Below are 21,887 nucleotides of genomic sequence, written 5' to 3'. Positions count from 1 at the left end.
TTTTCTCTAAAATGTGAGAAGAGGAGGGAGATGAAATCCAGTGTGTTTCTTCTGTATGATTCAGGGAACCTCCTGGAGTCTATAGTTTATATAGAACCAAAGCTTGGTGTATCTTGTGATGTCTTGACACCAGTCAAAGGTGGGTGTGATATATTTAGCTGTTAGGGTTATTGTTTGGGCAGCAGCAGATCCAGGGTACAGACCTCCGCAAAAAGGCAGATGAATTCTGTGGTGGTCAGCTATTGCCAAGCTTGCACTTCTGTGGGTACCTAATAATTTACCTACACACAATAAGTAAAAGTCTTTGGAGTGCAGTGTAGATGTGCCCTAGAATTAATCACCATCATGTAAATGTGAAGGGTCACTGAGTAAGTTAAGTTGTGTGTGAAAATTAATGCCTATAATGGTGTAATTTGAGATAATGCTAAATTTGTTTAAGCTGAGATGCCGGTTAGGATGAAATGCAAGGTGTGCTAAAGCTTTCATCAGGACTTGGTTGCCGTCGTTATGTTACAATACATATGTAGATGGATTACATTAAATGATCTTTCCTATTTTGACTCAGATTGCATTTGGGCACTTGTAGTATGTTAGTGATTATTGTATCTGTTTGCTTTGCCTTTTTACTTCCTCTGATACATGGAACATATTTTTAGCTCCTATTCATCGTGCAGAGAACTCTATCTTTAATTTAGTCATACACAGTTCATGTAATACTTATTTATACCCACATCTACATTGGCAGGCTATAAATGCTGCAGAAAAATCAAGTGAGAGTAGTAGTTAGGGTATGTACAGCCTTAACTCAGTCCTTGTATGCACATGGATTATGTGAGTCTTAATTTCCACTCTTTTCTTTTTTTTCCCCCTTCAAGGCAGAGATCCCAGTACAAAGCTGGGATTTTTCTGCTTTCGTGTCCTACTCTTTTTTCAGAACTCACTCTCATTTAGAGAGTATATTTGACATGGACATATTTAAACCTTGCTGACGTCCATGGTAGCCTCTCTGTTCAACTGCACGGGTGTTTGGGTGAGCCCTGAATGAGGCAGGGCCTTTGGCAGTCACGTGTGTCTGTGGTGAAGGCAACAAGGGACCTTCAGTGGGTAGGGCTAGGGACACTGCTCTGAGAACTTCATTTCTGCAGGGTGTCAAGGACACGTGGCTCTTAAACATGGTGTAAGTCAGAAGTGTTAAGTACTTAACAAAAATGATTGTTAATTGAATCAGGTTCTGCATGGTGGAATTGACATTACCAATGAAAAGGAAGCCACTTTTCTGCTTATATTTATTGAGACTTCCAGAACATAGATTGCTTTAAACTTGTGAAAAATCTTTGAGAATAAAATATGTATTAAAAGAAAAAAAGACCAACAAGTCCCACTTCTGTTAGCTTGATTGACTGACACTATCTAAACACTGTGTTTTGCGTAAAAACCGAATGAATTTAATTGATACATAGGATTACAGTAATATCCCTCTAATTCCAATAGAAATGCCACCTGTTGAAAAGCTCAACTTAAGTGAACTGTTGCAGTCCAGCTTGGATTTATCAGATGAGTGGCCTAACGAAGAGGAAAAGTTAATATTTCAGAAGCTGAAAGAAGAAATTATAAAAGGTGAAAAAGAAGAATTTCTTCCTGATGAACAGGTCAGTGCAACCCATGATTTTACTGAAGCAGGGAAAATCCACAGCAAGAAAGAACAGCTCTACTCAGAGTCAGCTAGTCTTTGCAGTGACTAAGCCTCACGCAATAGCGTATGATAAGGATCGTGCAAGTGCTGGTATCTGTGTTTCTTCTGAAAAATATAGAAGCAGTTTAATATGCATCATTATACTCATTGTCCGATATGTATTTGATGAATAAATAGTGTTTTTGACATAAGTATATAGAATACAAATGAACTTTTGTATTTTCTATTATTTTAAATATTTGTTCTCCAAAATTAAAAACCACTACCGATCTTCTATGTTTTCTCATTTACTTCCTTTCTTACTCCTATTTTGATAATTGTACCCTTGGATGTCCAGATTTATTGTACTGAAGATGAACAGAATGTTATCATACAGAATAACAAAGGACTGTAGAAGCCTGCAGGTAACTTAATTTTTCATTTCTAGCATATGCAATATGATAAATAACTATGTATCAATACAAGATAATATGTTAAATTCCTTTGCAAATGCTTACAAAGCATTTAATAAATGCTTTATCTGTCATATTTCACAATATGCAAATAACGCAAACCCTATTTGGGAGAATTTGATAGTGAATCCTTTCTGAAAAAGGGAAGTACCTTTTTAAGTAAAGGAGAGAATAAACACGCTGGAAGTGTTCTTTATTATTTTGTCAATATTTACTGTGATATCAGTGATTTCCCTGCCCCCCCCCAAAAAAAATAATGAACATTTTTACTGTTGCTTATAAATTATTTCTCAACACTACTTTTTAATAAAATAGAGGTCACATTTTTAAAATATTGACCAATTGATTAGGCTTCACATTTCAAACAAAAATAGGAAGGGGACTTATCTGTTTACTGTGAATTTTCTTTCTTGCCTTCTCACTTTCACTCCTTACCCTTTTGTGTTTGCCTCCCTCCATCTCTCTGATGTCACTCCCTACTTCTCACTATTCTCTACATTTTACGATGTACATTTTACATACAGTTTGATAATGATACTCTCAAAATTTAGGGATTTTTTGTTTCTGAAGTATCAACAGTATGGAAAAAGTCTTGCAGAATTCATTGTTTATGCTTCTTTTCCTCACAGTACAACTTGCAGTGGTTTTGTGAAGTAATTAATTTAGCACATTATTTAAACACATTTTTTACTTTAAATATTTTAATGGTTATATTGAATAAAACAGACTGCTTATATGCAGGATTACTAGTAGATGAAATCCTGCATTTTGAGTGTGTATATCACTGTCATTAAATGTGCTATGTAGTATTTAATTACAAATATCAAACTGTTTTAAAAGGAGAATGTCCACACAGAGAAATAAATTTTTGAGTTCCTGTCCTATGATAGGACAGTTCAGGCAAAGCGAGTTGAGAAGTGCAGATCAGTAGCAGAAAAGGAGCCAAAAGAGGAACAAGCTTTATTTGAACAAAGGAAAAAGCAAGAATTGTAATGTTATTGTCTTTTAAAAGTTGTTACTTACCTTCTTAATAGATTGCCTACTTGACTATTTATAAGGAAAGAAGTAATTTCAAGTATTTTGCACTACAAGTGGAAGTAAAGAGTGCTTTTCTTTACAAAATGCAGTGCTTCAGGGCAACAAGAAAGGTGACTTACCAAGCTTCTTACCAGCTCAGCCGTGGAATCCCATGAATTCCCATTTTGATTGAACAGAAAATAAGTCCATTTCATTTAGCTCATATGTTACATTCCATGTAAACTTAGATTTAACTTTATCTTTGCTGACAGAAGGCTACAGCTAGAGGGCAAACTCTGCATATGACATAAAAATGGGATATATCTAAGGTATAAGGCATACCTGTGGAACATGTTTCTAAAAGAACTTGTTTATATCTCCATATGTTTTCTCACTATATGCATACATTTGGACTGCAGTTCAGAAGTTCATCCACTTATTACAAACCGGGCCCAAGAAATGAGACAATGTTAGCCTGGATTTCTATCACCTTAACAGCTTTTTTTCTTTTATAACTGGAGTTATAGAAAGGGCTAGTAAAAATGAGCCTGCTTCTGTTGTGAGTTAGTTAAGCAGTTGTGTGCGCAGCGGTAGAGCTGTCACTGGGAACAAGGCTGAGCTTTCACATGCCTGACCTGCCCTGCCTTTGAATCGTGGCTGTCAGACCCCCATCCGTCCTCAGATGGGATGCTGACACAAAGGTGTTTATTTAGCTTCTTGTCGGACTTGGATGTGAGCGTTCCTTAGTTTTATTACTATTTATAGCTCTATTACTATATATTTATAGTTACACACAGAATGTAGAGGTCAAGAGGAAAATACTGGGAAGTCTGTAGGAAAGTATCCGTAACAAGACACTGCAGACAGTGTCTATTGTTTATTATTAGGCATTTTTATAGTTAACAGGTGTTTTTAAAGAGACACTGGAAATGAAGGGGGTTACTCTTGTCTGTGAGCCTGACAACAGCGGTACAAGGAGAAGTAGCCTGAAACTTAGGACTGAAACAAAGAAGAGGTGGAGAATCATTGTGGACATTCACAATTAGAGTAGATATCATATTAATGAGACTTTTATTGATAAACCTTAAAAATGTGATGGGTCAGATTATGTTATACAGTAGAAATTTTTGTGGTACAACTGTCTACTTCTTTATGTTTACTCAAATTTACTCGGTATCTAAACTTAGCAAGTTTAAACACCTAGTCCAGAGATGAACCATGCAGCTTTTTACCAGTCCTCTAAGCAGTTTCATTGCTCTGCTTGGCTTTTGTTTGAATCTGTGTCCTGCTCTTTGCTGCTATATTCTGCCACTGAACTGGGAAGTGAGAGTGGGTCTGTGCAGGTCTTGCCATCCTTTTGCAAGTTAATGTTTCATGAAGAGGCTCCTAGTATTTTGTTTCTCTTTCTTTGGAGTCCTTATGTCTAATAAGTGTCATTGTTCAGCTGTAAATGGCTAAGCATGCAAACAAGAGTAGTAACATTCATCTCTTAAATCATGGCTTTAAAAGTTTGATATAAATTAACTTTTTCAGCAATCGAGAAACTCTTCAGGAGTGGCACAGCCAAGTGCAGTTGAAAGAAAAAAAAGAAATGTTTGGATTTTTACCTACAAATGCTGATATGGTACATAATAGAAAACAGCAAGGTACGACACTGGAAAAAAAAAGTCCATTAATGATACACTGATTTATTTTCTTGATAGCCTATATATTTAAATTTAAAACTTTAAAAGAGGCAGCCAGGACTTTAAATGGCAGCACTTTGGTAATGGCTTTGCAGACCCTTTCTCAAATATCTGTGTGGACTGTGGCTCCTGCATGAAGTGCTGCAGCCCCGTGTGCAGTGTAGGAGTTGCCAGATCTTTCAAACTGCTGTTCAAAATCTGTAGTGGCTCCAATAATCAGGCTACTTGGAGGCATTAAAACAGAAGTGCGTGTGTTGAAATATGATTTTTTAAATTATTGAACACCTCCAATATGAGATGTTGCCTCTGCCAAACTGAGTTTGAAGTTGGCTGGATTTTCTGATTCCTCCAGGAATTTGTAAACAGTGGCATAGGAAAGGAGGGGACCTCACTTCTGGTTCTTTCTGAGCATATGTAAGAGGCCTGAAAAGTTGTGGTTTTTTTCCCAAAGTGGCATTAAAAGTCTCAACAAATTTATCCTGTTAGTTTTGCCATTAGATTCTCATTTCTCATAATAAAGTATTGCCAAAGATGAGATGCTGAAAATGAATGCATATGATTTTTCCAGTTGTCTGGTGTGAAAATGGATTGTAACATAGGCACTGAGTAAGGCAGTTAGAGACATAACTACTGAAGGAACTTGAAATGCTGTAAAGAGTTTTTCTCTTGCTGTGAAGAATTCTTTCATCTCACTTCCACAACTGCTGGGCACGCTACTTCTGACCTTGGGAGTGTAGAAATTTTAGTGAAATGTCAGTATGTTTAAAATTAAAATTAATTACATCCCTCAGTGATAAAAAAGGGATTTGTACGTTTAGTGTTACATTTTACTGATACCTGCTTACAATACCTGGTACTCAAACACTAAAAAAGGACCGTTGTATAACAATTACAACTTTTCTAGAAATGTAGAATTTGCAATTCAGCGTCAAAGACAACCAAACGAGTCTTTTTTGTATATTTTGAAAGTAAAAACAAAGCAGCCACACTTACAGCTTACTAGATGTTTTACTGGGTTTTTTAAAAGTCAGATTTTTGCAACTAAGCCAAATTATGTTACTAAATGCATCAGTGTTTGAAGAAATGTCTTTTTGAACTGCAGTTTATCAAATAGGAGATGACGTAGGCTTCCTGTCTAACTGTAGGCATCTAACATTGGTGCCCACGTTGGGAGCCCCGGCTCGCCATGCGTAGGTAAAGGCAGACACCAAACATCACTGAGCTGATGTGTCTGCCACGTTCACTGACGATGCAGGAACCTGAGCTTCTGACTCGGGCAGTTTTTTCATGTTAATACATTGCTTTTGCACCATTCTACTCACCCATGGTGTGACATTTTCCACCAATTAAACAGTATTTCTTGATGCTGGCAGCAGAGCTTTGCCGAGCCCCCGAGCCATGGGTGCTGCCGGGGTGGCGGGGTGGCAGTGCTGCCTCTCCCACTGGGCAGCAGGGCTACAGATCCTATTTGGTTATTTCAGCAAAATATAAATTTGATTTAAGCAGATTTTTTTGTATATGCTACTATATATGATACAATATGAAAACATTTTAGAACTGATGGCTGCAAAAACGATCGGAGCAGGATTTTATTCCACTTCCTGCATCTTCAACAGAATTGTTACCCAAGTTTCAGTTAACAGACATTTTAACCCGATTTTCTTGGACTGTGGTTATTCATTCTTGTCGTTTATTGTGCTGGAAGTTAAATAAATACAGAAATGTAATGCTTCGATCTGTGATAATGGCTTTGGCCAGTCTTCCCACAGAAGGAGGCAGAAGCAGGGTGGGTTTGCTGTGGTGCCAGAGCAGGTTTGCAGGACTGTTGTGTGCAAGGGGCTGCAGAGCCCGTCCAGGTGTGTGTGTGTGCAAGGGGCTGCAGAGCCCGTCCAAATATATGTGTGTGTGTGTGTGTGTGTGTGTGTGTATGTGCGCGCGCGCAAGGGGCTGCAGAGCCCGTCCAGATGTGTGTGCGTGCGTGTGTGCGTGTGTGTGTGCGAGGGGCTGCTGAACCCATCCAGGTGTGTGTGTCTGTGTGTGTGCGCACGTGAGGGGCTGCAGACCCCACCCAGGGGTGGCTCTGTGGGTGGGTGTGTGTGACGAGGCGTATGCTTGATTAATTGCACACAGACTTTCCTGCATCAAATTATCCTTTTAGCTTATATGGATCACACCAGCCTGGGTCCCTTATCTCTTCCCTCTCTGCCTGTTAAGCTGCTGGTGTCAGCGCGACCCTCCCGACACTGCTCTGCTGTGTGGCCACAGTGGCCATCAGGGCTCACTCCAGCGTCCTCGCAGGCCAGGGCTGGCTGCCTGAGAGAAACGCACCTTCCTGCTAATTGGGGTCAGGTCTGAACAGGCTGATGGTTTTTTACTGAACACTTAGGAGCTGAATTCCTGCTGGAGCACTGGGATCTTTCCTGATGGATAGTGGCTCCCAGGGCTTTCGCTTGTCCTGCTGAAGCGCTGCGATCTGCTTTCTCCCGTGTAGGAAGCTCCTCATTCTGGCCACCTTGACTGGTCATTTTTAGGACTACAGAAGTTGGGCAGGGGCTTGAATGTTGAATGACAGGGGAAGGAGTAAGTCTGCTGTTACACGACAAGTTTAAATAGTCCTCACCTTTTGCTTCCACATTCCCACATAAATAAATGGGGAGAATATTGTGTTGACTGACAGAAAACAATTCTTCAATTTCTCCTGTAAACGTTTTTTCTTTTAAAAAAGCAAAATAAAAGGAACATACTTAGGTACTTACGATACAAGTGATACCCGTGTGCGGTGGTGGCAAATGATGGGCTGAGAATGGCATATGCGGCACAGGAGTGCTCCGCTGGGGGGTTGGGCTGCTGGGGGCGTGGGTGCAGGTGGGTGCAGGTGGGCTGCTGGGGGTGGGGTGGGCTACTGAGGGAGGTGGGCTGCTGGGGTGGGTGGGCTGCTGGAGGGGGGGTGGGCCTGGTGGGTGCAGGTGGGTTGCTGGGGGGGGTGAGCTGCTGGGTGAGTGCAGGTGGGCTGCTGGGAGGGTGGGCTTGGTGGATGCAGGTGGGCTGCTGGGGGGCGTGGGCTGACGGGACGGGTGGGCTTGGTGGGCGATGCTGCACGGGGCAGCGCCGAACGCCAGGTGGCACCGCAGCCCCACGTACAGGCTGAGGCTCTTGCGACGCTCCCGTCTGACTGTAGATTACATTAATACCTAATAAATACTGAAATGATAAGAGCTTTGCAATACATTCCCCTGTTTTTATATGAACAATCTTGAATTTTTTTCAATTAATTTTTTTATTAATTTTGCTCCCGTGTTTAGTGTATTTCTTTGTTCATTGATCATCTGGTTGGAAGCTGTTTTATATACCCTGATTGTTACATTGAATATTCCTTTATTTAACCCTAAAGATTTCGAGTTGTTCTTGTTGGAATAGAAGGAAAAAAACACAAGGCAGCTACCCTTACTTAATATAACTTAAAATATTTTCCCTAAAATTACAGGATTGTCTTGCATTTAGAATCCTAGTTCCAAGTAATTACAATAAAGGCACGGAGAGGTGAGTAGTGGTTGCCTGTGGCAGCCGTTGCGTACTTTGACTTTTCCAAAAGTAAATACTCCTGCTGTGCATACGTGTCGGATCAATGTGAGCGTGCCGTGTCATTTCTGCGCTGTCTTCACCTTCACTGATGCTGTCACAAGGGATGGTTCTGGGAATGGATTTGTTCCGTAGCATTCTGCTTCTGTTAGCTGATGGACTTCCTTTGCAGCAGCGCGATTACAAAAGCATAGTCACAGGCAATACTATGAAAATAAAATTGGTGGTTTTGTTCTAAGCCAGTTTGGAGGTAAGCTTTTGCACTGAGAAAAATGAAGTGCCTACAGAATATTTCAAATCTACCACAGTAATTTTTCTCAGTGCAAAACCTTGGGAATTTATTAACTTGAAGTACAGGTAAGGTGGTTTGTCTGGGAAATAATTTGGCTTCACAGATTAGTTTTGAGTTTTTAAAGGCGTTCAACCTGGCAGAATAAAACCAATAATCGTTTTGTAGCTTTATCTGGAAAATAAATGCTGAGGGAAGGGCCTGACCCTACCACCAGCTGCTGACCAGGTTTCTGGGGATGGGAGGAGTTGGATGGGGAGGTTGGGGTTTGACTTTGCGCTTCCATGGGAGACTCCAGAAGGCTATGGAGCCAGCCTCCCTCGGTGTTCCACATGGAAGCTGTGTTCTGTAAATAACCAAATACTGCTGACACAACAAGAAAGAGACTGTGCAGCCCAGTGGTCCCAACATCTGGCAGGTCTGCAAGGGCCGCCTGCCAGCTGCTTTGTCACTGGTGCAGAGGAGGATGCTGAAGCTGCCCTTCTGTAGCCCAGGTACAAGGTGCCAGCTATTCTGAGCCCCTTCCCACCCTCTCTCCTGGAATTACTGCTCTCCTACCAAATGGCCCCATTGTCCCACCTACTTTTGCTCCCCCAATTTGGCTAACACAATTACAAAACATGCAGCTGGCCTCCCTTTTCCCAGGCCCTGGTGATCTGTTCCTTGCATTGCAGACAAGGGTTGAATTTGCAGGGTGTTGCCACTACAGCTACACAGCCCGTAAGGGAGAAAATACATTCAGTAATACATTCTCAGCAACACATTTTTAAGACTGATACTTTTCTACAAATTTGACTTTGCATTTTAATTAAATGGAAAAAATGTCACCAAAACATCTTCAGGTTTTTCTGCTTGCCAGTTCAGGTGCTCCCGCAGGGCCGTGCTGCCACGTTGGTGAAGGTTTTGGGTTGGCAGTCCCCATAGGGGATGATGTCAGGTTTATGAACTTCACCACCACAAGCTACTTTTTATCTTCTTTGATAACTCAGGGTGCAATGCTGTGCCATTGAACCATGTCCTTGAAGCTCAGGTATCATTACGAATTACAGCTGCGTGTGCCGTTAGGGCAGCTGTCTCCTGTGGGCTATGGAGCATGTGGTACTGAAGTTACAGGTGAAAGTCATTTTCCTGTTCTTCAGTAATATGAGATCAAGCAACTCTTTCAGCTATAATTAAAGGTAAATGCATCTCTACCTGAAAAAAAATAAGATAGGGCAGAATTTGAAAAGACAGAATATGTTGCCAATTACAGTTACTGTTAGTACAGTACTCTAAATTTGAAAATATAAATTTCCCAGTTTCCTCTCCCTTATTTTTGGTCCTGAACTGTGTGCTGCCATGCCTGCCACCACCTTAAATACCTTTAGACCTGAGTACCCTTTATAAAAGCATTCTGTGCTTCTGCTAGGATTCAAATTCACATATTCTTCATAACGATTACTGAACTATATAATTGGATAGCAATGTAAAGGAGACTGTTCTCTGAGCAAATCTGCAGGCCAGGCACTGCTGCTGGCATGTCTTGCTTTTCACCTAAGTCCAGTCCTGGCCTCCTCTAAAACACTAGCTGGTTTTAAAACTGTTTCAGAGAAAACTGGCTTGAGGCAGTGTAAGCCACGCGGTGTAGCATCCCATGGCACCCTGAGGCTGTTTGCTCCTAGACTGCACAGCTGTGTCTTGAATTTAGCTAGAATGGATTCGTACGAGAAGAGCAAACCTTGCAGACCAAAGCCAAGAGTTTCTGAAAGACTTGGTGCAACGAGTTTTACCAGCTCTCAGGAGCTTCAGATGTAGCTGGATGGCACGGGTACTGACCCTCGCGGGAGGGTGGGGTGCTGTGTGGTTTGTTCATAAGTCATTAAATCGTATTTTTAAGTTACTCACTTTATGGTAGGAGTTTATGTAAAGCATCTGCATTAATCTGAATTTAAATAAATTAAACAGATTTGGTTTATCTGGGGTTTTTTTCCCCAGATCTTGGGAAATAAGACTCTGGTAAGTAAATATGAAATAAATACCGCATTTCATCTGTGAATGTTACAATTTAATTGATGGCAATAGAAACATAGGAGTACAAGATCCAGAATTCAGTTGTAGGACTCTGTATGACTTCAGGCATTGTAGCTTTAGCAGAACCCATGAGCATCATCATTACACAACTCCTGTTGGCCTCCACAGCATCATAATTATTTTACTTAATAAAAATAATAATAATAATAATAAAAAAAGGTGTTCAAGCCAAGCCTTCTCACAGCTTTTGATTTTTTTATTTACTGTACTCTGCATTAAGCTCTTTTACAGAAACAGAAGCATATTCATGCTGAGGGACAGATGGGAAAACATATGGGAAGTGTCTTCCTAAGAGCGTGCCCCCGAAGGGTTTTCCAGCACGGCATGGTGCTGGCTGCGCATTGCAGCCGGCTGCCCCTGACCCTGCCCCGAGCTCTGCACGAGGGTCCGGGAGCAAATGCCACACACAGCATTTCCCCAGTGGCCACTGGCTGCTGACTGTGACTTCAAAGAACTACAGCCTTCACAACATTTTTAATTGCGATATGAAACCAGTTTTTAATTGCTATCATTTCCATATAATGTGCTTGTATTATATTTTGCTGTAGATACCAAAAAATGCACCATATGCTGCTGATAACATCAGTTATGACACCATGAAAGAGGGAGCTGAGAAATTGGACCATACACCTGAAATAAGGGAAGAAAGAATGCTGAAAGTAAAAGATGCAGCTACAAGGTGAGTGCTAAAAAGATTATAAACTGTTCCTACATAATGCTAGTGATGACTTTTAATTTTGTTAGTATCAAAGTATTAATTCCTTTTTTGCAATCCTGTGAAGTAAAAAATCTTGCACCCTGATCAACAAATGCTGTGACTAAAAGAGAATAAAAAATCAAGTTGATTCCAGGCTTACTTTAAAAAAAACCACTAAACATTTTAAAAGATAAATCACTAGCACTTCAAGACTTGCACCTGAGCTATATGCATTTGCTTCTTCATGTACAATGCAAAACCAAGACAAGAAGCACACAAAGCATTTATTTTATTATAGTAATAATAATTTATTTTAATAATAAACCAACTATTTTATAGTATCTCTGTATCATCTTAACAGTCAGTGTGAGCCAGAGATCTGAGTAGAAATTGAGTATCTCTGGTCCTTTTTGCAAAATGAACTAAATAAATCTCAACTGATTGATGGCCTCACCGTGACAGGCTCATGCTGGAGTATAAATTTACATACTTGTCTCAGTCGTTCTAGTCTGTCAGAGCTGGAAAATGCTTGAAATCATTCTTCTTTATGAGAGGTTAAAAAAAAAAAAAAAAAAAAAGGGGAGAAGTATGAACGTGTCCCAAATTTTTAACAGCTTGTAAAATATTTGAAGCTAGTTTTAGAACATACTCAAATTAAGTTTCAGGGGGTTTTATCTATTTGGTTTTAATGTCTATGGGGAAAGCTTGAAATGACCCATTTGTTTTTCTGATTACAAGTTGTGCTGGTTTGCTTTACTTCGCACTTCTGAAAATTAGTGTATCCTTATATAAGGCTGTAACCTGACTAACTGAACAAGCATGTTCTGGTTGGTAATCTCAGGACGTAATTACTGAATAGATGTCTGTAAATCAAGGAGAATTTTAATCTGTTTAAGGAAAAATACACTACATCATACTATCTCATAATATGCGAGAGAGGAGGTTACAGATATGATGACTGTGGCCAGGCAGGTCTGATGAGCACAAAAAGTAAAATACAGTAAATACATTTATTTAGCAGTCATTGATTTTTCAGTCCTGTTCTTGCATTGGCTTTTGCACCTTCATGAATATCCCAGTATCATTGGAAAGGGCTGTTCTGTAGTCCTCTTTTTTTGTATTTCTGCTGCCCAACATGATTTTAAATTTACAGGCAAGACGGTCAAAAAGTTGTTTGCATGTGTGCTGTCGATGGCGCTGAGTACAGCTCTGTTGCCCCTGCAAATTCCTGTTTTGTTAGCATGCCTCCTGCAGCCTTCTGCTTAGTTCCACCTGGGGCTTGTGCTGACCTCCCCATCTGTGTTTCCTCCCTTGAATCCCAGGACCTCGTTCAGCCTCCCTGACCATCCACCTCTCCTTTTTGCCTTTTTTTGTTCCAGTGCCTTGTTCTTCCAGCTTCTACAGCAGCCCTGCAAGGAAGCCACCAAACCCTGTCTGCTGCACTGCCAGGCTCTGCCCTGCCCCCAGAGCACCATCCGCTTGCGCACACTGTGAGGCGAGGGGTTGATTTACTAACTAGATCCCTGCAAGTGTCAACGATCAGCGATGCAAGACCACCACGTGGTGCATATGCCACAAAATGCACATTGACAAAGGCAAAGCCACATTTACCCATTTTGCTCCCTGTGTCTGTATATTTTTAGCAGAAGTATGTTAAAATATTTGAAAGTGGAAACAGAAGGGCCAATGAATATAAAGTAACTGAAATATTTTCATCATGTTTACTTAGATCCCTCAGGGAAAAGAAACTGGAGCAGCGCATCGAACAGCACACAATGTTTTTGCCAATAGATGGGGTCAGCACAAAGGAAACAGACGTCTAGTTAAAGAAGTGAATTTATCTTTACTCATGTTTAAAGCAATAGAATAGTAAGTTAAATAAATAGTAAGTGAAATAACAGCAAGAATAAAAACAAGACAAGGTAATGCACCTAGTCACTACTACATATAACAGACTGTAGTGCGTAAGAAAGATACATCACCAGTTGCCTTAGTACTTAATACTCCATTACTAAGACTGGTGGATCTCAACCCTTTGTCTCCATGAACAGTGGTGACTTGAGGTGGATCCCCTTTTTGCACAACCGTTTTCAAAACTGGCAATATCAGTCATTGTGTTAGTCTGTCATGAGGTTGAATAATCAAATCTTGTTCACCATTGTTTAACAAGATTAGTTTAATTTCTCCTTGATAATCTGCACCAGTCACTTCTGCCATGACATGAATGCTCTTCAGGGCTAAGTTTGAGCAAGCAGTTATCAAACCAAAGTGTCCTAGGGGAATCTGAATTCCTGTTCCGGTGCTGGTAACTTTCATCTGGTTTTGATTTATTCTGATCAATTCCAGGGCATAGAGATCTAATCCTGCAGCCTCTGGAGTGGCCCAGTAAGGGGCCATCACACCCAGAACAATTTCCCAGTAAGTCAAAGTCTCACTTACTGTTAAAGGTTTTATTTGCATTTGATTGAACGAATGAATGGGCTGTTGAAGGAGCAGTTAAAAAGGCTGGGAGATAGGAATCTATGCCCTTGGAGAACCCACCTCATGCTCCTTGGCAATAGACCCACTGGAGAAATGGAGACCCCCTTGGTGCGCGTGATTACACCCAGTTTTGCTCCCTGTGTCTGTATTTGTATTTTTGGCAGAAATGTGTTAAAATATTTGAAAGTGGAAACAGACGGGCCAATGAATATAAAGCAATAATATGCTTTTTACATATATGTATAAAGCTGAAATAATAATTTTATCATGCTTAGATCCCTCAGAGAAAAGAACCTGGAACAGCACATCAAACAGCACGCGCTGTTTTGCCAATAGGCGGGGCCAGCACAAAGGGAACAGACACCACTACTACCTATGACAGAGTACAGTGGTTAGGAAAGATACACCACCAGTTGCCTTAGTACTTAACCACCACCCAGCTCCGCAGGCGCTGGGGAGCCCTGGTTGCAGAGAGGATGTGGAGAGCCTCTGGGAGCTCCTGCAGGGTGTCCACTGTCGCTGAGGTCTCCGAGGGCGCTGAAGAGGGTCCAGCTTTTACACTGTTGAATAACCAAGCTCACCTCATTGCACCTGCGGAAACATCTGGTTTCACCCCCTCTCAGATCCCAGGAACACGAGGCCCGGCCAGGGCTCAGGAGGAGCCCAGGGACTTTCCCTTACTTACTTGATCTTAACCACCGCTTTGCAAACGAGGCCGTATGTCTGTTTCAGAGCCTTGACTACCTGTCTCTAAGCAAGAAAGGGTGTACTACATCTAAGCTGCATCTTTCACTAATGACCATATATATAACGTCCAGTTGGCGAGTTCATCTAGAGGTCAGCTTTGGCTCAGGGCCTGTTGCTCTGGCCTCAGCACTTCGCACACCAGTGATGACAGCCAGAGGAGAAAAACTAAAAGGAACATCCCGAGTGGAAATGAAGCAAGCAAACCAAGACACCAAGACAGTGACCATCTCCTCTTTTTCTGGAAGTACAGTAAGCACAGTGCTCTGTGCTGATGAACATTTGCTAATTTGACATTTTGTTAATTTCACAAAAATCTCAGGTACCAAATACTTCAAAAGTAAAATTGTTAAAAATTAAACATTATATTTTTGCTCAATCAGAAATTGTGTGTATGTAGGTGTACATGTAAACAACATGCACATAGATAAATGGACATAAACATCTGTAGCACTTTGAGTCTTTCAGAAGGAAAGCCAAAATTGTAAGACACAAGACAAAAATGAAGAGAAGCATACAAGATAGCCAGAGGTTATTACAAAATTCAGTAGACAAGGGTGATGATTTTTTATCATGTCCTGTACAAGCTATTCAATGCAAGTGGTTAATACAGCAAAAAGTTTAAGTTCCCTTTTACAATTGGAAAGGGGACTCACAAATATATACCTTGAGACATCAATGAGTGTCCTGACTGGGAAGAGAAAAATGAGAGCTGTCATTAAAGTTGGTGTAGCTGTAAAATTTATTTCCTTATTGCAACATTAGAATTATTTTGTCTTGACTGAAAGTATTACTTAGGTTTTCCAAACTGCATGGCAAGTCAAAATGAAGTTGCGTATCTTTCAGGGAAATGAGACAGTGCTTTTAGTTTGTTTGCTGTGCATAATCAAGACACTTGGTTCAAAATAAAGTTTTACCTCAAGAGTCCAGGCTGACTTTGGATTCCCATGGGTATGAGACTACTACTGATAGTGACTGGCTTCTGCAGGGCTGGGTGGCGATTGTGGGGTGGCTGTGCCCGAGCACTTTTCCCAGGGACCTGCAAGCTGGCAGCAGGGCCCCGCTCTCTGCCTGCTGGGTCGTTCCCTCTGCGCAATGCGCTCAGCTGATGATTTTGTGAGATTCCAAAAAGCAAACTGTCTTAGAAATCTGTTTCCTGAGGGCAGAGCAAGTGCAAGTGCTCTATATAGCTTTTTGCCATGGTACTTTGTATACGTATTGTGTACGCATTCTAATCGGGGAAGAAATCACTTTCATTAATGTGTAGGTAGTATCGGTGGTACTAAATTTGGCAAAGCCTTTTCCCAGTAAATAATACACACTGTAGTAATAAGCAGATGCCTTTTATCATGCAGAAGGAATATGAAACAGCTCCAGAACCCCTTACTTACTCCAAAGAGGAGCAGCAGTCCATCAAAAGACTGTTGCATTGCAGCACCTTCTCACACGGCAGTGAGAACTCATGCTGCTGGGAGTCACCTACGTTTGAACTTACATGTGGGCTTCCAAGTCCTGGGGAGTCCTAGCACTTGACGAGTAGAAATACTGGAAATGCACATTTGGCTGTAGCTATGTGACCTGACCCTGTTGAGGCCATGGATTTTGTCGACTCACTTTTGCAGTGTTTGCATCACTTTGCAGTATGTGTACTTCTGGAAAAAACAAATTCTGATTTTATTCAAAGCATCTTTTGGCCTCAAAACCAAAATGATCTAATGTGCTGAAAGGACATCATGACACTGTTCTAAAACTACCCACATCCCTCACGTTCCACAACGTCACACACAGCACAACACAAGCTGCACGCTCCCCAAACGGAACTCGTTCCTCAAAGTAGGTGCAAGAGCCACGTATGACAGCATCACCCTGGCATTTAGGAGCGGACTCCGCAGGGGCTCTGCCTGTCCCCCATGCCGTGGGCTCCAGGTACTTCGGGGGTCATGCCTGCTCCCACTGGGTGGCTCAGGATGGGCTGGGTTGCCTGTACCGTTTCCTTTAGCAATCTGCCCTTCAGTTTCTCGAACACAGATCTGAGTGTCTTGGTGCTGCTCAGGAGAACCTGTTCCTTAACCACTATCCCCAGGTGCTCAGCAGCATGGTGGTTGGCTTGCAAAATGTCTGCTGGTTCGTGGCAGTGTCAAGTATGTCTGCACAAACTGCTGCGTACTCACAGCCACAAGCCTCGCAGAGCAGCGGAGCTGCTCCCTCTGTAATGGCCTGCTACTATTTTAGAAGTGGTAATTACCACCCAAAAAGGAACGCATGGCTGGGTGGCAGCTGGGGAACGGTGAGACTTGAGGAGCTAAAGTTCCTTCCCCAGATCCAAGTGACCTGCAGCTCCACGGCGTGCCATTAACGCCATGCCTCCTCCTGGTGCAGAGGAGCCTGTTTTGCAGAGTGCACGCTTCAAACACTGCAAAGATGTAATTAATTTTTTTTTTTTGTAAGTTGTTTTAAAAAAATGTCCGTGGGATAGGCTGTCAGGAGACAAAGCCTACAAAGATCTACTCACTGTGAGCTTTTGTGTACGAAATGTGTGTAAACTGGGCACGATGATCTCAAGCTACTTGGGAACACCCAAGGTTATTGTAGCTTGAATATGACTCTATTGTATTCCATAGTAGTCATAGCATGCTGCATAGCAAGGAAACAATGTTTCAAAACCTCTGGTTACACTTCTAGAAAGCAGAATATTTTCATGAAGACTTAAGAGCTTTACTGAATTTCAATCAACTTTCCAGTTTGTTACAATTCTGGGAAATATCCAATAAATATGAATCTTAATCTGGTAAAAAGTATACTTACATACTGATATTGAGTTGGGACTATTCACAAAAATATGTATTAGTAATAAGTTTAGTAGTACACATGATTACTGTTTATTACTTTCAAAATCTGTTGAGCTTTAATGCTTCCAGCCCTTTTACAGTCAGTAGCATCTTTATTCCTAGAAGCTGACCTGTGCGTGTAGTTGCACTAATGAGGTTAACCCCCTCCCCCTTTTGCATTTCAACTATTAAAAAATATGCACATATTTTAAATGTTAGCATGTGCATGGGACTGGAGATGTAAATCCCAGCACATTCTAATGCTTTCACAGTTCACATGGATGGACCACTCAATTTAAGTGTGCACTCTAGCTGTTGTACGCGTGCAGCTTTACGCACGTGCAAGTGGAGGCTGCAGAAGGAGCAGGTGAAAATCTGGCCCATAAGACATAGGCACTACTTTCTGTTCTTAATTATATATACCTATATATGCAGTCTCTATTTTTTGGTTTTGTTTTAAATCCAAGGTTAAAGATCTACAGACCAAACTGGCAAGCACAAAAGGAGTGGTCCCTCTCCAGGAGTATCACCTCATGGCCTTCATGGGGGAGTTTCTACCCGACTCACCAAGAATGCCAACTCGAAAGATCTTTTCCAGTAGCAAATTCCAATTGCCTGGAATTGTTAAAGCATGAGTGAAATGTTTATTTTGTAAGAATGAGAGTTAGAAAAGCCTGCTCTTCGCACCTAGTCTTCCCGACTGCATTTGACAATGTTAAAACTCTAACGATAATCAAACACTTTAACTGACTGTAAAACTTGTCTCTCTTGTGTTGAAAAGTGTTTTCTTCAGCTTCTCTGCACCTTTTTCTCAAGCACCCTTCTATAGGCTACAAAAATCCTATGAAAGTAAAATTCAGAAATTGTCCCTAAGCTTTGGAGCAGCCGTTTGTAATTTTACTAATAGGAGGAACTGTGTACACTTAGTTAACTCATTTCATGGATAACATATCTCTGGCCTTGCACTGTATCCCCTAGTCATATCAGACCAGTCTGGGTTTTCATTACAAATGCCGTGTTTAGTGCTAAATTGTAACACTAAATTTAAAGCTAGTCTTTAAATGTAGAATAACCTTACTTGCATTTTACTGTCATGAAGGCGGCATCCTTCTTCTGGACAAGAGGCAGCAGGCAGGAGCACTTCTCAGGGTGCCCTGTGCTTTGGTTGGGAGCCCTGCTGATGGTTGGGAGCAGCAGAGCTCCCCCTCCTACGCCTGGGAGCCTTTGGGGGGGGGGGGCCTCGAATGCTGGCTGCAGCAAGAGCGAGGGATCGGAGAGCACAGGGAAATGAGACACAGGAACAACCAAGCCCGAATCCCAGAAGAGTCACTCCTTTGGGATACGTGGAACTACAGAGCTCTGAGACTGGAGTTATCAAGATGGGATATCAGGAGCTGTTACGTTCTACTCCCTGCACGTCTTTGTGCGTCCTCGTCTCATATGGGTTATTCACGAGGCTCGCTCAGCCAGTTCTGCTGCCACACAGATGGGAAGCTCAAAACAACTCCTTCAGGTTTAGTGCACCGAGTGGATACTATTTAGAGTGACGTTAATTTGATCCACTTTTGACGAGGTTTCTATTGAATGTCCGTAAGACGTGTGTTCATGCAGTCTGTCCACTGTTTCCATACTGGTAATTGTGCATTGACTTACTCTGTATATTCCAGGATGGTCTGTGTCTGGCCCATTACGGTCAGTCAGTGGATGTGGTGAGTGCATGTGGCAGTAGGAACAGCCAGAATTTCTGAACAGTTTTGGAGGCAGACTTTCTGTAAAAGTGTATCACCATGTTTTGCAGGATGCTTCCAAAAAAATTCCTTTTCCTGCTGAAAATTAGTACAGATTTCTCTGTCCTTGATCACTTTAGAACTTTCCTCTACGCTTGCATGTTGCTCTCAAACTATTTTCAAGGTTTTGCAGGAAGTCAAGGCTGCCTCAGAACTACAGCTTGTCCTGTCCTCCAGACACTGTGACTGCAGCATTAAAAAAGTTTCCATAACAAATAATATCAAATACCAATTCAGCAGAGTTGGTTTTTTTTGTTTGTTTTATTTTGCTGTTCAGATTAACAGCGTACTATTCATGTGGGTAAATGTTTATTAGCCCTTTTTGGCAACTGTCTACTTGAAACCTACACTAAGCTTCAATGGTTCACAGTTGGGTCTTGGTCCTTTGTGCACAGTGAGAATTCAGCTTTAGCCAACAGCGGGGATGCTTCATTAATTCCAAATGGATCTAGCACCCTTGAGTCTGTTCAGCAATTCAGGTAACAATGGGTGCCTTCCATAAAAGATTAGTGAAAATTTACGTGAAAATTATGTGAAAAGGCTGGTTATAAAGTAAAGTTAATGGATGCGACTCACCAAAATGTTGAATTTCAAAGAAACCTGGAAATGAGTGTGACTGTTCCCAGAGAATTGTCCGAAGACAGAGCTGGGGAGGCATGGGGGAGGCATGGGGTCTCATGCGTGTGGAACGGAGTGAGGGTGAGGATGCACAACGTGTCTTGATCCTGGTTCCAGCTCGTGCCGTCCATAGGGACCAGCAGAAGCGCTGAGTCACATGCAGCAACCCCCTGCGCCTGTGCATAACCCCTAAGGAAACCCTGGAGAAAATGCTACTAGCAGTTACAGAACTACATCAAGTTATTAGCAAATGCAAAGCTAAAAAAAGGCTTTTCTCTACTTTTTCTCCCTAAAGTCACATGTAAGAAGCACTTGACTTCTGTTTTTCATGGTTTTGGCCTTCAGGTCTTTGAGGAAATCATCTGTTAACGGCTGAACTGGTGGGTCCCAGGGGATCTGTTTCTTGTATTTGCAGGTTTGTGGACGTTCCTAAAGCATCTTTCTCGCTTTCTGTGTGAGGTGTCACTGGATATGCATCCCGGTACATCAGACAGAGATTTGTCTTGCGGGTGTCTGGGTCAGCAGCCCATTAATGAGAGGCGGAGACTGAACGGAGTAATTTCAATTAATTTTGTACAGATACAAATGTGATGACTGGTTTCTGGCCTGGTTTTATTGGTACTTGCTCACGGAAAACTGGGAATGGCGAAGCCTACTCCCAGCTGGAGGGCTGAAATGAACCCGCACCATTTGTGGTGTTCTTAGGAATGCCGGACCCGCGGGAGGGGCGGCGAAGCGGCGGGACCCCCGGACGGGCACACCGGCAGCTCTGCCCCTTCGCCGGGGCCGCTGCGGGACCAGCACAGCCCGACGGCGCGGCCCGACGGTGCAGCGGGCCCCGGCCCCGCTCTGCTCCGGCGCCCCGGCCGGTTTGGGCGGCTCCGGGCGGGCACGGCACCGGCCGGCCCACACCGAGACCTGCCGCGGCGCGTCCCTGCGGGGCCGCGGGGCACCACCCGCCCGGTCCTGCGCGGTGCGGAGCCTCCCCCAGCCGCCGCGGGGCACCGGCCCTCTGCGTATAGCGGCGACCGCGGACGGCCCGGGGGGTGCGCGGAGAGCCATTTAACGTTCCCCAGCCGGGCGCGACCCTGTCCTCCGGCGTGCCCGCCGCGGCCGTGACAGCGGGCGGGCCAGCCCGCGCTGCCCGGCGCGACCCCATGCCGACACATGGGTACGTCACCGTGACGCCACATTCCCCGAGCGAGCCGCCAGGCGCTGGGGGAAGGGCTCCCCGCCCGGTGCCCGCCGGCCGTGGCTGCCCCGCACCGAGCCCAGCCCGGCTTCAGCCGGCGCAGGCCCCTGCCCGTGGCCCCCCCGCCACGCCGCTGCCCGCTGCCCGCTGCCCCCTGCCCGCGGCTGCAGAGGGGGGTCGGCGCTGCGCGGCCGGCGGGTGGGGAGCGGAGCGGGAAGGGGCGGAGCGGCGCGGCGCGGCCGCCAGGGGGCGGGCGGGGCCGGCCCGGTGCGCCCGCCCCGCCCCTCCCGGCCCGCCCCGCCCGGCCCACGTGCGCGCAGGGCCCGGCCGGCGGGGCAGGGGGCGCTGGGCCGCCCGCAGCCGCGGGGGCGGCGCCCTGACGTCACGCACCTACGGCACAGGCGGCCGCGGGGCGCCCGCACTGTGAGGTCATCGCGCGGCGCGGCCCGGCCCGGCCCCTACGGCCGCCGCCGCCGCCGGCGGAGGAGGAGCGCGGCGGCAGCATGGCAGAGGCGGCGGCGGCGGAGGAGGCGGGGGTGCCGTCGCCACGGGTGGGCGCGTGGCTGCCGGTGCTCGTGGAGCAAATGGTGAACGACACGCTAGTGGTGACGCTGAGCTGCGGGGAGCGCCGCTTCACCGGCGTCCTGCTCGACTGCACCAAGAAGTACGGCTGGCGGGGCAGGGGGGGCCGGGAGCCGCGGGGCGGGGGAGCAGCGCTGCCCGGCGGGGGTCGTCGGCCCCGCGCTGCCCCGGCC

General features: G+C 44.0%; 2 protein-coding genes across 2 annotated transcripts in view; both read left to right on the top strand.

The window, feature by feature from the left end:
* LRRC27 (leucine rich repeat containing 27) overlaps window positions 1-6,696 on the top strand; it is a 36,189-nt gene extending 29,493 nt beyond the window's left edge. Inside the window, 1 exon segment of the mRNA XM_080403425.1 lies at window positions 1,492-6,696. Coding sequence (XP_080259551.1) covers window positions 1,492-1,742 — 251 coding nt within the window. The 3' untranslated portion in view covers window positions 1,743-6,696.
* A 1,300-nt stretch (window positions 6,697-7,996) lies between these two features.
* Window positions 7,997-21,887, top strand: part of PWWP2B (PWWP domain containing 2B) — a 35,456-nt gene continuing 21,565 nt past the window's right edge. Inside the window, exon 1 of the mRNA XM_080401926.1 lies at window positions 7,997-21,796. Coding sequence (XP_080258052.1) covers window positions 21,636-21,796 — 161 coding nt within the window. The 5' untranslated portion in view covers window positions 7,997-21,635. The remainder of the gene's footprint in view (window positions 21,797-21,887) is intronic.

Source organism: Falco punctatus (assembly GCF_963210335.1).
Source record: "Falco punctatus genome assembly, chromosome: 9".
Taxonomy (NCBI): domain Eukaryota; kingdom Metazoa; phylum Chordata; class Aves; order Falconiformes; family Falconidae; genus Falco; species Falco punctatus.
The sequence above is the reverse complement of the archived record's forward strand: the minus strand, read 5'-3'. Positions and strand labels throughout refer to the sequence as shown.